Source organism: Fukomys damarensis, unplaced genomic scaffold, assembly GCF_012274545.1.
Source record: "Fukomys damarensis isolate Sample0158 unplaced genomic scaffold, DMR_v1.0_HiC HiC_scaffold_26, whole genome shotgun sequence".
In the NCBI taxonomy this organism is placed as follows: domain Eukaryota; kingdom Metazoa; phylum Chordata; class Mammalia; order Rodentia; family Bathyergidae; genus Fukomys; species Fukomys damarensis.
In genome coordinates, this window is record NW_022900938.1 from 9336658 (window position 1) to 9355025 (window position 18368).

General features: G+C 36.6%; 1 protein-coding gene across 2 annotated transcripts in view; it reads right to left on the reverse strand.

The window, feature by feature from the left end:
- Col3a1 (collagen type III alpha 1 chain) overlaps positions 1 to 18368 on the reverse strand; it is a 41986-nt gene that overhangs the window by 20490 nt on the left and 3128 nt on the right. Inside the window, exons 2-13 of one of the 2 annotated variants that reach the window (XM_010636825.2) lie at positions 7793 to 7995; positions 7542 to 7589; positions 6986 to 7099; positions 5378 to 5437; positions 3675 to 3728; positions 3212 to 3265; positions 2409 to 2462; positions 1750 to 1803; positions 1531 to 1584; positions 695 to 748; positions 503 to 547; positions 311 to 364 (exon numbers count right to left, since the gene is read on the reverse strand). In XM_010636825.2, the coding sequence (XP_010635127.1) occupies positions 311 to 364; positions 503 to 547; positions 695 to 748; positions 1531 to 1584; positions 1750 to 1803; positions 2409 to 2462; positions 3212 to 3265; positions 3675 to 3728; positions 5378 to 5437; positions 6986 to 7099; positions 7542 to 7589; positions 7793 to 7995 (848 nt within the window). Of the gene's footprint in view, positions 1 to 310; positions 365 to 502; positions 548 to 694; positions 749 to 1530; positions 1585 to 1749; positions 1804 to 2408; positions 2463 to 3211; positions 3266 to 3674; positions 3729 to 5377; positions 5453 to 6985; positions 7100 to 7541; positions 7590 to 7792; positions 7996 to 18368 lie in introns of both variants that reach the window. The other variant, XM_010636824.2, reaches the window with a different exon arrangement.

Here is an 18368-nt window from a genome sequence, read left to right on the forward strand (position 1 = left end):
TATATATATATATATTTGCTGACAAATTGGAAAAATTCTGATGCATGCAGAAAGATAAAATGTAGGGCCAGAGTCTGTGTTTTTAGGATCGAATGCAGATTACATGCAAATACTCAAACAATCCTCTGTAGAGATAATAATGATTAAAATTTTTATTCACTTCCACATACATATAGCTAAAATTTAAGGAGGTGACTTTCAGTGCAGTTTTGTAGGAAGGAGAGTTTCCTGAAGATTTCACAGCTTGAATGCCTAAGACACTTATCTGTCACTCTAGGGGTGACTATACAGGGTTGGTGACAATACTCACAGCAGCCCCGGGAAGTCCTGGTCGTCCTCTCTCACCAGGTGTGCCTCTTGGACCCTAGAGAGTAAAATAGAAAGCATGATCTTACTTTAAACTGAACATCTATGAGAACAGTTGGCAAAAAGCAAAGCCACTGCTGGGTCTGCTGGAGGTCAGTAGCAATACTGAAAATTAGAGGGCAAGAAGAGTGATTACCATGGGTCCAGGAGATCCGTTTTCACCCGGAAGACCATTTTCACCCTACAGAGACATAACATATGTTACCCTTTTATGTAGCACAAAGAGAATTTTAAAATGATATTATATGATAGAAAATACTGTGGAACTGAAGGGAAAAAGAAGCGCGTTAGCAGTATTAAACAGTTGTGACCATTTTATGTTATTTACCTTTAATCCAGGAGCACCTGTTTCACCCTTTTCTCCATTTCGTCCATCAAAGCCCTATAAAACATATAAAATAGCAAACATATTCAAATCTGTTAACAATCCGGATGGTTTACATTAAAGTTTTATTATTAGATTTTACTATGTAGCACTATTTGCAACCAATTTAAATAATATAAAATATTTCAAACAGATTGGAGATATTTTGATGTCGATTTTATAGCAAAATATCTAAAATTGGTTAAAAAGTACAATTTAGTCCATTTAGAAGTTTGTCTTAAGTATAGAGTAGCAAACGCCAATTTCATAGATTTTTATTTTTATGGAGTTAATAGGTTTGGGATGGGATTGAATCTACCCAAAGTTTTATGTAGAGCAAAAGTGCTCAGTTCCATCTATAATTTATACTGACTAAGTCAAAAAATAATGAATAGTTATTAAAGTATTTTCACTTTTTTCTGATAGCTATGGTAAAACAACAACAACAACACATAAATATATCCGTTACCAAGCTTTCCCAAACACTCAAAGTCAGCTCAATTATTTTTGCATAAAGTAGCTAGTTTGGTCAATAAATGAAGTTAAAAGACTTTTTAACAAAATCAAATGAACCACTTGTCAAATCAACTATTTTGGCATATATTCAATTGTCCAAAAAATTGGCCAGTTGAGCGAACATATCCAGGTGAAAGAGTTTATAGGCTCTTGGGGATCCTTTCTGGGCTTTTTGTTTTGTTTTGTTTTGGTACCAGGGATTGAACTTGGGACCCTGTGCTTTCGAGACAGGCAGCAGAACCACTGAGCTAAATCCCCGGTCCCCCTTGGGAATCTCTACTCACCCTGTGTCCTTTCATACCAGGGAATCCAGGCATGCCGGCCGGGCCTTTGAGACCCTAAGAGAAATGAATGGAGAAGATATGAACAGAGCTCTGAATAGTATCATAATTCAGTAGTAAAATGCCTTCTACTTTTAGGTTTAATGCAATTTAGGATGCAGTGATTTTCAAGCTAAGATAATTGAGATCACTTCGCTAATCTATTAGATGCTGAAGACTCACCGGAGGGCCAGGCACGCCGCGTTCTCCAGGTCTCCCGGGTCGTCCAGATTCTCCCTAAATACAGAAATACACAATTCTTAGGGGCTTGTATGTGAGAAAGGAGATTGTAACCAGTGGCTGATCTGATTCATTTGTGCTTTTTTATGAAGGAATCATTAAGATGGTTGCAGTAGTATCAGTTGGGAGATGAGGTACCTTATAAGGGTAAAGCAGGATGGCATATATTGAAGGTATTTATAGACCATTAAATACATAAAGTATTGATATCAGTGTTTTCCTTGCAAGAGGCAGACAGAAAAAGCTTACTCCTCTTCCAGCTAAATGGCACACTCACTGGATGAGTCCTTGTTTGTTATTGCTGTGGTGGGAATTGAACCCAGGGCCTCACACATTCCAGGAAAATGCCCTTACCACCAAGCCACATGAAGTCCAGAAGCATGTCTGGAGAGTCTAGAGTCTACCAGTTTAGAATTTAATAACTGGAGTACACAGTTGTGCAAATACCATAACATCTGCAACATTACTATGAGCTAAAACGGTAAGACAGAAACAATTTTCAAAGAACATTTTCCCTTCTGCCATTCTGGTAAAACAGATATGGCATTTGGAAAATATCAGGTTGAACTTGGTATATCCCCATTTAAGGCCTAAAAACTTACATCTTTTCCAGCAGGACCGACTGGACCTATAGCACCAGCAGGTCCCGGAGGGCCCTAAATAAGAAAATAAACAATGAATATAGTTAGAAATTTTTTTCTATTACACTTATTATTATATATTATGTGTATTTTGGAAGGAAATTCTGTTTTGAAAATGCTTTCAGTGTTTCTCATCATGAAGACAGTATTTATTGAGTTACTATTATACCTTTATCATATCTGATTTTTACTGTTTATGAAATTGAATGAAAATTAAAAGTATCATATATCCTATATTTTATACTGTGTTTACAAATTCAAATGTACTTTTAAATTGCTGCGATATTAACTATATCTAAATACAAAGGTACTTCTAATTGATGTAAAATACATTTACATGACTCCAGTTTCTTATCTATTTCTTATTTATACATCATATTCTGGAGTACTCTATAGATTATGCTTATTTCTATTACATTAAAATATGTATATAAAGAATAGAGTAGATATAGAACAGAGTGAACTGAATAAATATAAAGGTAGACTGAATAGCCACAAAAATGAAATCTATGTTTAATAGATAAGGCTTGTACTAACTCTCAGTAGATTATTGTAACAGTTAATTAGGGAATCCCTAAGATCTTTGAAACCAGTTCAAGCACCCTAAAATACTACGTACTGAATAAAAGCTTGAGCATAAATATAATGTACACTTCATAGGGAACTACAATGTTTTTTAAAACTGAGGGTTCTTTCTATATAAAAATCAAATTGCCTGCACTGAATTGTCACTGGACGGAATGTGGATTTTAATTGCTACTTACCGCAGGACCAGCTTGTCCAGGCTCACCAGGGGGACCTTGGTATCCTGGAGAACCCTGGTAATCAGAATAATATGTAAACATTTCTGAAGTAACAACATATATGAGTCACTAACATCTTGAAGATAGTAAGAAACCAGGATTTGTCAATATAATTAGCAAATTTTATACCACTTTATAAAGATTAGAACCAAATTTTTTTGGATCTACATAAAGTTGATGTATTGCATTCTATGCATTACTTTCTGCTCAAACTACATTGTTTTAAACTCCATGCCACATTTTCTGTAAATGTAACATATGATTTAATTTCACCAAGGTTTTAATTACTGACCATTGTTGTGGAACTTCAATATATCTTTTTTTAAAATTAGTTTAGGCTAAAATGATGAAATTATAGCAGGATCTCTATTAACGGAATTGATCTGTTCATGAAGAAGAAAGCACCAATAATATCTTTACTTACAGGGGAACCAGGGTGACCAGATGTACCAGGAGGACCAGGAGGACCTGGAGGACCCTGGAATATGATTTTGAATAATAAATACAAAATAAATGAATGTAAAACATACTTTTGCTATGCATCAGAGAGATAACTTTATAGATATGATAACCAGTCATAGATATGATTATGATTAATTTTACAAAATCTGCAATGAAGATCTCACTAAGAAAACACATCAATGAGATTATCCCTGGATGACTAAAATTATTAATAGATATTATAAAATGTTTAAAGAAGACAACCCAAAAGTTAGAAAAATCTGTTGAAAATGTTATGAGGATCCCTGTGATAGTTGGATGACCCCTGCACTGGAGAAGGAGCAATTTCTTGCCTGATAGCCAAATTCAACTTGGAAAAATATATATTTGCATGCTATAAATCCTATGGTACAAGTTTCTGAAGTAATAATATAAATCAACACCGAAGCTTATAACTGTGTTGATATGGATATCACAGAGTTGCACTGACATAGAGATTGCGATTGTGCATGTGAGAATATCATGCACAGAACTATGATAATTTACAACAAATTGATTTATCTCTCAGGAATACAAACCAAGCTAAGAAATCAGTTTTGTAGCATGGTGATCATCAATTTATAAAACAACAGTTTATAAATAAAATGTTTTCTTACAGTCACTTTTCTGGAATGTCAATAAGCAACGGTTTCATTTAATTTTGTATGTCTGATTAAAAAACAAGATTCATAAAGTAGCTAAGCCAAAATCGTCACATAAATCCATATGATTCTTCTTGTCTCTTTGAAAGATATAAGACACACAGCCCCTACAACTTTATAGATTAATAATAATCTCTCTCTGCAATTTGTGTTATACCATTTCCAAGGGTGTTTCTTTAACAGGTCTTTTATATCTATTGGAAAAGATTTGTGTGTTCCCTAGTTTTGGAAGTCACAGGGATGAGGCCCAATGATGACACCCATCCTCCCTGACCTCATAGAATTTAGTGCCTTGCTTCATTTTTTTTCCTGTGTCTTTTCACTTGTGATAAAATTCTAAGCTCTTTTAGTGTTGCTTCTCTTGAGGGGCTTTTCCAAAACAAGGGTCTTTTACACGGACCACCATGTTATCGTGAATCCCAGCCTGAGTTTCAATCGCTATTTGCTTCTATCAAACTTCTAGGTCATTTACATTTAATAAAGTCCTTCAGCACAAGGGGAAGAGCTATCCTTTGGGATAAATTTAAAGAATGTTGAATTCTGAAAATATTTACAATAAAGATGAGACTTGGAGGTGAGACAAACTGTGACACTGAACATTTGTTACTTGACTGTCACCTAGAAAGCAGCATTTAATAGGTGAAAAGGTATAAAGTAAGATTCTGAATAGCTTGGTTGAGAAAGGTGAAGCAAACAATAACAAAATTTGATAAAAGTCAGAGGATATATGAGTGTAAGACTTAGGAATGGAGGCAAGTGAGCCCTGATCCAGGTCAGGACACGTCAGGACAGGCATGGCATGGGGACAGTGGAGAAGAAACGAGAATGGCAGAAATACAATCATGTTGCCACTTCCCTTTGTGACTTTAATAAGCTATTTTGCACAGTTCCATAAGCATACTGTTTTTCTAGAAGAGTATCATTTAAGATGCAACAAGTTAGAAGTCTATAACACAGTACAATGCTGAGAAAAATTTGTACATACAGCTGGCCCAGGGTAGCCACCGACTCCTCCTACTCCAGACTTGACATCATAGGAGTCAAACTGTGGAGAATAGTTCTATATCAAAGAAATCAGACAGGCACAATACACTTAATATGCAGATCATATTTACTTTTAGAAGTATTTAGAAAGAGTATAAAGTACATATACTAGTCATTAATGAAGGCTTCTGATCACTAGCAGTGTGTTATACACCAATGTCTTGGGAAACCTGTCTCTACATGGCTTTAAACATTGGACACACAGAACCCTTGCTTGCATAATGCATGAACATTTCAAATAATCATAGTCAGCATTATTCCCCCCAAATTTGATCCCAATATACAGTACTCTTACTGTAAGCATTACTTCTAAGAACTATTTATAGCATCACAACCATAGGATCATAGACTATTTGAGGTTGAAAGAGTTGTGAAGATCATAAAATCCAACCTTCTCATTTTGAATGAAAAATTGGAGGTTAGATACTTATTCAAACAGTTAATAAAATGAGTAAAATTTAAACACTTTAATATGCTCACAAGTTGCACATGAAAGTAAGCATCCTCAGACAAGACAAGGAAAAGAATAGGAGAAAGATGTGTATGATTATTGAATTTCTTTGGAGCTTATTTTATTTTGAGTTCCAAGTCTAAAGACAAGTCCTATTTGGTTACCAGGGTAAGGATACATTAGATGATGTGATTTGATTCTTGCTAAAATGATTCTGGAGAACATTTTTAAACTCAAGAAGATTTGTGTATATTGGTTTTCTAATTTTGTCTAAATCTATCTAACAGGAATTTTGTGTCATTTCTTTATTTAGTTGCATATTGTACATGTGGAATCCAGTGACTGTCACACTTTGGAGGAGGAAGAGAAATTCTATAAGCTTTCAAAAGCAATGAACTGTAGGGGAAGTGGGAAGGGTAGGGGAAAGGAAAGAGGTGAAATGAAAAAATATGAGAAAAGGAAAAATTGGAAACAAAGTCTGTGTAAATAGGGCAAGGTGTAGGGAGGTGAAAGGAGGGCAGGGGTATGGGGAAAAAATAAGGAGCAGGGTACATCATGTAAAGGTACAAGATCCCAGTGATGAGTGTAACTGTACCATATACCTAAAGTGTACCAATAAACTTAATGGAAAATAAAAAGCAGTGATCTGGGCCCAAATCATCCTGATGCTTTGAGACCAATGAACACTGTTCACAGCTCTTTAGCTGCTTTTTGTCCAGGCTTTTCAGGACTTTACTATTGGGATTAAAAGAGGGGTAAAGGACAACTGTGAAGATTTCCTTAATTATCTAGGTTAATTATTGGTGACTTGATATTTCATTTTGCTCAGATAGTGAGTACCTTATCGACTTGTTGAGGAGCTGGGAAAATTTGCAAAGATAGAGTAGCAATAGGGTTAGCATGATTAGGAAAGTGAATAACTGTAAAGCTCTCAGATTAAAGCTAGCAAAGAGGAGCACTAAATAAAGCTTTGTTGGATACAAAAAGCTAGAAAACAGATGTAAAGGACTCATAATCGTGAGATGCAATAGAGGCTAAAGAAAGAAGGTGCAGGCGGCTCTTTTTCAGGGAAGATCTTTTAGCCCTGTAATCTCCTACCTGTGAGCCAGTAGGACATGACTGACAGATTCCGGGGGCACCGGGAGGACCGGGCGAACCTGGGTGTCCGGGGGTTCCAGGGTCACCATTTCTCCCAGGAATACCGGGAGGGCCCTTAAAAAACCAGAGATAAGAATACATAACTAAAACTGCAAAACATCCTTGAAATTCAGAATCATTATTAAATTATGCTTCTCTGCTTAATATGAGGAATTGATACCATTAATATATTTTCTTTGGAATACATTTTTATCAAACTCTTGCGATTAATTTAAGTGCACTGCATTCCTTTGCTTATTGACCTCTCTTTGAGTTTTTAAAACTCAATGAAATATAACTTCATCATCACGCCAAGTTTCGGAACTTTGAATCTTTACATGTAGAATCCGGATTTTCAGTTTGACGTTGATGCCCTTGTTCAGATACGTGGGGCTGCAGATTACGTACGCGTGGCAGAAGTTGCAGCTTGGAAAAGGACACGCAAAGGGAAAAACTCTCCCGAGTCCCAGAACTATGGTTAGCAGGAGTTCTCTTGCACTAAAGAAGTTCGACTTACAGGATCTCCCTTGGGGCCTTGAGGTCCTCTACCATTAGAGACAGGAGCCTAGAAAACGAAAAGACATGTATGAAACAAGACAGCCCCGCTCTCCCGTGAAGCAGGCCACCATCCGGCGTCCTCGCTCCCCACTGTCACACCGACACGGCGACAGACACAACTCTCACTCCCGTTCAGGCTCCTGTGACGGAGGAGCTCGGCGTGTGTGTAAGCGTGAATCTCCAAGACAAGCAAACCCCCTTTCAACTCACAGGTGTCGAAGGCTGCGGGCAAGCGGCACAACATTCTCCAAAGGGGATTTCCGGGTTGGGGCAGTCTAAGTTTTCCTCGTCACATATTATGTCATCGCAGAGGACGGACCCTGAGTCACAGACGCATATTTGGCATGGTTCTGGCTTCCAGACGTCTCGCGCGGCGTAGGATTGACCGAGATAGGTGCATCCTCCCTCATCAACTGGAAAGAAGTTCAAGGAGGTGACTTTACTTTATGTTTCCATGGAATGCGACTTTTCTTAGGAGTCGTGACTATTGATAGTCCACAAACTAGGCAGAGTTTGGAACAATCTCACCTTCTCATTAGAAAATGATTTTTTTTTTCTAATAACTCATCAAATAAGAGCTTGCTTAAAAGCCGAATCTAACTGGAGTTCCATCCCCGGTACAAATAAAAAAAGAAAAGAAAACAAACAAACAAAAAAACCAACCAAAAAACCCAACAAATCTACTAATACAAAAGTGGTGCACCGTAGTCAATTTTCCTTCAAATTCCACTCAATTCAAAATATCAAGTATTTAAATTTCATTTCTATTAAACGTTTAACGACGGACATCACATTTATTTATTAATTTGTGCAACTGAAAATAGGCCTTTTGTACCCAATTGCTATTCTTTGTCTTAACAGCAGATGGGAGCAAGAAACTGAAAAGATGACTTGGTCACTAACTCGGAAGACCTTCTGGATTTTATTAACCTAGCTGAGAAATTCAGTGGAAGAGTGACCTAAGCTTGGCAGCTAAAGCTCTTCCACATTTTCCTGGGAAAACTAACAAAGCTTGTCGTATATACTGAATGCCACTCCTAACTCTGCTGGGTATCAGTAGGTTAAATTTAAGACATACTTTTGGGGCATACCCCATATGGACATAAAGAGGTTTTTCAACACACGCACATGCACACACACCCACACAGAAAAAAAGGAGGGGAGGACAGTTTTTTAAAGCAAATAATGGGGAGGAATTAGTAAAAATAAAAAATAAGGAAAAATATGAATCATAACCTCATGTATTTGTAGCTTAAGAAAGCAAAAATTTGCTTCAACCAAAATTTGAGACTTTATTCCTAATTATATGCAAGGGTCTGAAATTTCAGCAGCTATTAGTAATGAATCAGCTTAGTGGTCACCAAAATAAAACCTGGTTTCAATTCTTACAGCACCAGTTGTGGATTGTGGTTCAATACAACTTAAATTCTTGAAGATTATTATGAGAGCACACCAGCAATTGAGCAAATGAGTATGAAGTTCCTAAACATCTGCAAAAGTTTTGAAAACAAAGAACTGTTGAGTACTTTTGCATTTTTTGTGAGTCAGTGAAATTTTTATTTTGTCAAAGCCAAGGGCTTTAAAATGTGTGCTGAAGAAGGCCGGCTTTGGAGGAAGCAAGTAACTGAAACCTACACATTTTGCTGCCTAGTGGCCAAAAGGACTTTCAGGGGCCCTGAGATTTTGCTACTTGGACATTACATAGAGATCACCTTTTAAAATTCTTAATTCTACATCATCTCCCTTTCTGGAGTAGTAATAATTTAGATTTATGTTTAAAAACTTAGAGTTTAGAGGCTTAGCTAAAAGTTCACTGAAAAGGACAATTTCCACATCTATAGATGATTTCCTCTCCTCATTTCTCTATGCATGTGAAACACCTCAAAATCCCTTGATCAATTCAAGAAGTTTAAGAATCCATTCTTTTGGTGCTATAATTTCCCAATGTGACCTACAGTTAATAAAAAAAAAAAAAGGCCTGATACTTTCATTGAATAAAGGAGAAGGACTTGTGTGTTTGTAGCAGTTATTGTAGCTCCTCTTCTGTGTTTAAAACTGATACATGAGAACATGGGAAAGATATATGTTTTCAGGAATTAAAGAAACATTTCCTGAGTCTTAGTAAACAAAAGCTGAATGCCAAACTGCTTAGCTCAGAGCAAATGGAGTGGCCCATTTGGAATGTATGTGGAACTGTAGAAGACCAAGCAATCTCCTTCAAATAATAAACGGTGGTGATAGAGGGAGATGAGGCCCTGACCTCACTTAGTTCTCTAAACAGAATTGACACTTTATACTTCAGAACTAGGTTTATGGGTTCCCAGGAAAACTTCTGAAAGCTTTGAGGCGGAAACCCTTCAGTACATTCACCTGAAACACACCTTCCATCTTTGCATTCATTTTCCTTTCTTAAAGTGAATCAATGGAAGACTTCCCTAAATCAATTTTGCATGAAATGTTCCTTCAGATTAGTTTTAGCTCAAGGCCTTCCCATACACGTGCATTTCTCAGGTGCCTGTCTTTGGATTGGGTCTGTAACTCTGGAGGGGTTTATTTATATTTTCATTTATATTTTTATATATTCTAGATATCCGTCTTTTGTCTGAGGAATAGCTAGCAAACATTTTTCCCCCACTCTGTTGGCGGTCTTTTTACACTATTGATAGTTTCTTTGCTATGCAAAGTCTTTTTAATAAGATGAGATCCCAGCTGTTGAATCTTTGTAATGTGTCCTATGCAATCCGGAAGAGTATGTTCTCAAGAGAATTAAAAACACATACCACAGTGATATATGCACACTGATATTCATGGTAGCACATTTGTTTGTTTGTTTATTTGTTTTTGGTACTGGAGATCGAACTTGAGCCCTTGTGCTTTTGAGGCAGGCAGCAGGACCTCTGAGCCAAATCCCTGGCCCAATAGTAGCACAATTTGTAATAGCAAATGTTGAAAGCAACCCAAATGCTCATCAACTGATGAATAAATAAATAAATAAGATGTGTTTTTCTTTTACACAATGGAGCACTACTCAGCCATAAAGAAAGATAAACTTAAAACATTTATAGCTAAATGGATGCACCTAGAGGCCATGATCTTGAGTGAAATAAATGGACACAAGTGTAAATATTGTATCATTTCTCTTGCTTGAGAAACTAAAAGTGTCAATAAGGACCAAAAGGTATAATAATAGATATTATGAAATAGGAAGAAAATGTTCAAATGGGAGGGGACACAAGTGAAGGGGAGGGGAAAGGAAGGAAGGGAAAAAATGGAGAAAAAAGAGCGGAAACAAAACTGTAAATAAGAAAGGGAAAAGAGATAGAAGGGAGGGGAGGGGAGTGGGAGAGAAAAGAAGAATCAAAATATATCACGTACAGGCGCAAGTTCCACGTGATGAACGTGTTCGTCATGCACATCTAAAATGCACCGATACACTCAATGATAACAAGTGGATGTCTTCCTGCCTCCCTCCCTCTTCCATTTGATTGTGCTAATGATGTTTTCAGCCCTTTGTCTCTGGATCAGAAATATCTTTTTACATTTAATACAATATGCGGGCAATAAAAAGCAGATATCGACGACCAGTGGCCTATTAAAGACAAATGAGGATAACAGCTAAAGCTAGGTTCTAGGATCTCATACTTTGGCTTCTTTTCCTATTTTCTTAATTTGCTTTGAAATGAACATAAATCTTATTTTACTCTTTCAATTTATTCTCCTACATTTGTACTTTATTGAAAATGTTCTCAAGGCATTAGAAATATCATATTTTCCATTGGCTGTAAAAGCTTTTAAATGTACAAGCACCATATTGAATTACTAAAGTTGTAATTGGATTGGTTAGAATTAGGTTGAACTCAAAGCTACACAAATAAAACTTTTTATTTAACTTCTCATTTCCAAATTTATTAGAGACTTTGCTCTTCTTTTTAAAACATAGAAACTTGGAGTTCATTTAGTGTATTTATTTATTTAATTTTTATTTATTTAACTTTACTTGAACTGATACATAAAACCAAAAAAGTGCATGTGAAGGTGTTGATATTTATGTACATTGGTGAATATTTCATTTGGGTTAAACACATTTATCTGCTCAGATATTTATCAGTTCCTATGGAAACATATGGTAAAAGCTTTCAAAATCCTTTCTTCTCGTTTCCTTGATATTTAGTATATTCTTGCTCTCTGTAATCACCCTACTATGAAATAGAACACCAGAATTCCTTGTGCCTATCTAACTATAACTTAGCACCCATTAACCAACTTTTTTCTCATCCTTCTCCCCAATACCCTCCCACCCTCTGGGAACCACCATTCTACTCTAAACAATCAATGTTTGCGATGATTTTTTTCTTCGGTTCTGTTCATGACTATTGTGATATATTTATGTTTTCTTTTGCTTTAGAAAATCATGTTGTTCTAAGCAAAAGAAGGGAAGTTGATCAGCTTAGAAAACATAAAACAATTAATGCACTTTCTTCTGCCGTACTTATTTCATATCCATTTGAAAGAGAGATGAAGGTCACTTTCCTGAAAGAAACCTAAGTAGGAGCCTGTGGCTGACACTGGCCCTTTCTCTTTTTCTCTGCCTTAGTCTTAGCCTTCACTGACAGAATGGAGTTTTGTCTAGCTTTCCCTAATTTATTATTTGGTGTATGACCATATATGGTTAGCAAAGTGTCCTACACAACAGTCTCACGGCTCGGTGTAAGTACTTAGCTACACGTGGAAAACCACAGTGTAGCCTAGGAAAGGAATGTTTATTTTCATGAAGAAATGCTTTAATTAGCCATTTTCAGCATTTAGAAATAGAATAGAAAATAGGACTCAGAAGGAAGTCACCTTGCATTATTTCCTTCTCTTTTCACATAGCTGCACTTAAATTAACTTTGATTTTGAGAAGTTGCATATTTTTACAAAACTATTAAAACCTTATTTTTACATGTAAACTAATAGATATTTCAATTACTTCTTTTGTTGTTATTCGAACAGTCCTCCCGTTCCAATTTGTAATGAATTTTCGACTCCAACTCCTACGTCAGTTTCTTATTACTAAGTAAGTCTCTGAAATACCTTGCGGTCACTCAAGCAACACAGGGGACTAAACCATCTTTTCGTTGAGATCTAAATTGCAAACCACATGAAGCTAGCATCTGACACAATGGACTCTTTCTTTCTTTCCTAGTGCTAATTTGGAGCTTCAGAGAAAAATGAAACCAAGTTACAAAATTTTATAGCTTTAGATGTACTTAAAGCCTCCTACTTTGTTTTGGTTTTGTTTGAATTATTTTAATGTTAGCTTATACTGACATGAAAAAAATCTTATTGCTGTGCCAAAAATATAGTGTGAATTATGCTTATCTTTATCATTTTTGGAGTAAAGATATTACTTAGAGGGCCTAAATAAATTGTTAATTTCGCTTCAGTGACAAGTACTTAAAAATTGTTTTTTCTCTTCTTACAGATTCCACATTTGGAAAAAGTGTTCTGAAATCTAGAAACTAAAAATTATAGATGTGGTATGCAAATTATTGCACTATTATTCTTCCTGTTACTCTAGAAAGTTGTAAGTGTGGATATTTGGAATTCATACAGTTTCCAAATGAAAGATATCTGATGACTTGAAAACGTTACCTCTAATGGTTGGAACACACACTTTTTTCTTAAGTATGCTTCTGCTGCTTGTATATTTACTGCACTGTCTTCAAATATGTTAGATACATTAACAAAACGATTCTGAAGGAACTATCTTTAGCTATTATAAATAATCTAAATTTAAAAATTGTGCTTTGTATGGATACGGTAGGTTTGCTTGTTCTCCCTCCCACAGAAGTTATGAATCATCATTTCTAGATGTTTTCTTCACAGACGTATGCTTTTACATCTGTAATGAGAAATTTCCTAGAAGCTGATTAACATCCCACCAAAAGTAAAAACAGAATAGAGAATGAAAAATATATCCACTAGCAATTGCATCTATTATTCAATGTCAGTGTATGAAAACATTGAAGAAAACATGTCCTCGTTGTCTGACAATTGGTGGACATCTTTAAGTTTTACCTCTGCCTTTCCTTGTCACTGAGACACCAAGTCCTTTAGATGCGTCCTTAGGGTGTTTTATTTGCTGGGTGTTAGTACAACTAGTGCTTGGAAGAACTTGCAGAGGACCCCCTCCGTGGCAGGCACTGTTGTGAGTGGACTGCATCTTTTTTACTTAGTCCTCCAGAGGGCCCTAAGAGCTGAGTGCTGTCATAATTCTCACCTGAAACAAATACTGGGTCGTTTCCCCAAAGTTTCATGGTCAGTGGTAAAACTCAGATTGGAATCTAGGGAGACCAGCTGTAAATTTGCATTCTCTTCCCTCCCTGCTTTCAAGGACCAGATAAGATTCAAGAGACCAACCTCAGAACTGTCCTCTCTGGTCTGTAAACACTGCCATGTATTTAAAGAAAAAAAAAAAAGGTCTAAAAAGGCTGATTTTCATGGTTAACAGTCCTCTGCAAAGGTCTAAAAAGCAGGAAGATCCATCTGGAGTTTAAATCTATTGTTTATTTTCTCTAGACCTTAGGAAAAAGGGTTAATATCTCCTAGGCCACCCTGAGGACATCCAGACCACCAACAGCCTCAGTGTGTGACTCAGAAGCCCAGCATGCATTTTACTGCAAACACAGAAGTAGTATTCTAGCAACAACAACAACAAGATACAGAGAAGGCTTCTCCATCCTTGTAAGAATGTATTTAGGCTGTCTCACTAAGACACTAATCGTCAGAAAATAAAGCTACTAAAAGACACACATTAATGAACTTCTGACTTCATTAGTATTCGCCTTTGAATGATACTTGGGCACTGTCACCAGACTATGCAACTCCTAAGATTATTTTTATGACTTAATTTACTCCAGTCTGTCCTCTCTGCCACCCTCAACTATCACAGAAAAGTCAGTTTCAGAAAAAGTTGTGCCATTCAACTGGGGCAGTAATTTCTCAATGCTAGTTTTCAAGGCAACTTTAATTTTTTATTAAACTTTCTGGATCCTTTACTTTTTATATCTTTGGGGCATTTTGACTTCTGTCCTCTTTGAGCTTTTCCTTTTATTGATTGAGATTATATTTTAAACAGCAGTGCTTGACTTGAGTCATGGAAAGAACAACGATTTTACTTGCTAATCGGAAAGGAATCCACTTCTGCTGTGTTTTCCTTAGGCACAGACAGAAATTCTCGCAGTTAATGTAACTCTCCAAATTGCAGTCAGCAAATGGTTTGTGTAAGAGCTATCTCATTTTTTCCGTTGTCATCTCGACAAATAACAGGCAAACTTTCCCTGTTTGAAAAGTCTGGATTTAAAAAAAAATACTACATGAACTTTTTCTGAGTGCGGAAAACGGACTGAGCTGCTTTGGAGGGAAACTTTCACAAGATACAGTTCAGAGACGTTTCCAGAGGGTTATTGCAGACCTGGATACTTTACAAATGTTCTTCACGTGCAGCAAAAGCAATAATGTGCCGTTTCTGAAGCTCTGACTTCTAAGACATCCATTTGACCACCGAAAGGTAGTGATGTCACGATGTTACAAAATCAAAGAATTGGCCCACATAACCTCTGGAATTCTGCGCCCAAGAAACGTCACCTACGTGGACACCACGGAGCTTCCTTCGGTAGGTGGCGCTCTTTTCTCTGGGTGACAAGACGCAGGGTATGGAACAGGGGCTCTCTTGTCTTTTAGTCTGAACCATAATCCTGACAAAATGGCAAATAATGGTTTTGATTTTTAGACATAAACCTGTGAATAAGACATCCTCTGAGGAGTCCGAGTTAATCGTTTCAGAGGCTTTCCTTGATTTTCATTATAATGCTGAGATGTTTAATTCTAGAATTTAAGCAAACTATTTCTAGGCCTTTAGATAATCTGATGTTGAATATTCTGGAGGTAGTAAGGAAACACAAAGTATCATAAGACAAAAACCACAAAATTTTGTATCAACAAAACTTTATTTCCCACATACATTTTCACAGAACTGATGACAATTTCTGGTTCGATCATTAGCTTCTGAACCTCTTGCTCCTAAAATAGATTTACCAGTTGAGTATTAAAGAAGAAAAATACCTACCCTTTTTCACAGTTATGAATGTAATAACTAACAGCACACTTCTAGGACAGTGTGCAATGATTTGGTTTCTCCTTTCAATGACAAATGATTGCAAAAATAGAAGATTTAGATGCTCTGAATTTCTATTTTGTTTTCTCTTTCTGGAATTTAAAAGAATTTTGGCTCTAGTCTTAACTCTTCCTTTGCTAGTCTCACATTTTTAACCTAAACACCTCATCTTTGTTAGATGATAAATAGTGAGACATATGAACAGTTTCATCTTCAAAGTGCAATTGTTTCTAGTGACTTTATGCTTTATATTTTTACTAGTTCACTATGTTTAGTTAGAGGGATAATACGAACCAGAAAACTTGAATGGTAACTGATTAAATACTATTTTTATGTATAATGGGAAATATATACACTATGAAGTAAGGAATTGATTTTCTGAGTCAATTTATAGTTTTGTATCCACTTAAAGTCACACGTTTCATTTTAATGCAATTATCAGTGTAGCAAATACAGAAACTTAAACATTAGAACACATTTAATTACAGCTTTATCCAGGTGTGATGGCACACACCCATATTCCCAACATTCTGGAGACTGAGGCAGGAGCATCACAAGTTCTGGCCCAGCCCGGATAACTTAGTGACTTAAGGAGACCCTGTCTCAAAATAGAAATAAAGGGTCTGGGGATGTAGCTCTGTGCAAATGCTCTGGGTTCAATCCCCAGTATCTCAAACACACACACAAAATCAACAACAATAAAAAAGAAATTATAACAGTTTCTTCCTCTGCCTTAATGAAACATTACTTAGCAATATGTGAACATATATTTAAATAATTATCAGTTAGTGAAATATTTATATCAAGTAAGGACTACCTCAGAGTCTTTGACTATGAAACATTTTTTAAACTCGTGGAATTTTGGAAATGCATAGAATGAAATGAATATAACAAATTTATTTCCAAATTTACTTCTCTGAATATTGTTACCATTATGCTTGCGCCTGAGAATTTGGTAAAAGCTTATCTGTAGCACTTTCACTTACTTAGGAAAACGATGTTTAACTGTTAAAATTCTCCCACATAATATGTTAAAATTCGATTAAACAACGCTAGCTAAGTCATTCTATGTACCAGTAATGTTGACATCGCTTATATAAACGGTATCTCTGTCAGCCACTAGATGGCGCCTACTCGCACTCAGAATTTGGCATGTTTATACACCACAGGAAATATAAAACAGACCTCGTTTTCCATTGCTGGAATCAAACACATGAATAAAATAAAACTTTCACAAATTTGTAAAAAGACCCAAATTCTTTGTGAACACATGTTTTATGCTCCAGAGAGGCCCTGCAATTAAACTACTTGTTAGTGTTCTTTAGTTCTGTGCTGGTTCCAGTGTTTCTGGGGCTCACCTAAAATACCCGCTCCCAAGGCTCTGGGACTGCTCTGGGGCGTTGCATTTCCACCAGCAGAATTTTCCGAAAAGACCTATAGGGCGCACAAGCTACACTGCCTGACATCTAAGCATGTTTTATGACAAACAGAATCAATACCTTTCATCTTTTACGTTTAAGGACACACAGATGTAAAAGGGAAAGCAAAAATAACTTCCGCGATGTCAGGACAATATAAGTATTAAAGACTCTTTCCCCTGTAGGTCCATTCAGAAGGAAAATAGCCATCTGAGTGCATCTCATTTTTCTTATAACTACTGGGCAACTCCCAGTATTTTGTCAACCTTTTGAAGTACAAACTAAAAGTTTACAAAGACAAAAAGTTTTCAATAAGTGAGAACTCTGATGTTTTCCTTAGGAATTAAGAGAATTAAAGAGCTTTTAAAAGATAGAAATACTTTTGCAGAGATCAGGAGGTGTTAATCACTTGGTATCTTAGGGAAGAGCTGCGAATTGAAGGGTAGCATCTTCTAGGAGGGACAGGAGAGAGCAAAAGGGAAGAAAAAGAGAAGAGACAAACTGATTGTTCTGGGGAAAAAAAGAGCAAGGAGGCAAGGGAGAGAAGGGAGGGAGAGGTGGGGGGTGAAGAGGAACCGGGAGGGGAGGCCTGGGAGGCAGGCGGGGGGACCCGGGGGCATGGAGGGGGGGGGTGGGGGGGGGGGGGGGGTGGGGGAGAGGAGGTCTTGGTGCCCAAAGAGGCGCAGATACAAGCAGGAGCAGGACAGAAAGGAGGGAAGGGTTGGGTGGGGAAGGAAAACTAAAGAACAGGAATACGGGTGTTTCTCTTCTTTTGTGTCCATGGGCTGAATTTAACTAAAGAGATGTCATTGTGTTTGCACACACACACACACACACACACACACACCTCACACACGTTATTTGCGAGGACACTAAAGATACCTGATATTACAAATAAAAGGAAAAAAAACATTCTCATACAATATTTACAAAAACTATAGGTTTTAGTGTAAACATGCTTGATTGTATGCATAAAATTGTCACCTAATGATTTCTTCTAGCTATGTGTATGTTTAGCATTTAAATATTTATCTTTATGAAATGTATACTCCTATATGCCCAGTATTTTCATGACTACGAGGCAAATACGAATTTACAAAAATGTTTTCACACATAGTGGAACAATTTTTTAAACTTAGAACATGAAAACTAATACATGCACTTATTAGGAAGTACAGCAAATCAGCTTTTGAAGTCAAACAGAACTAGT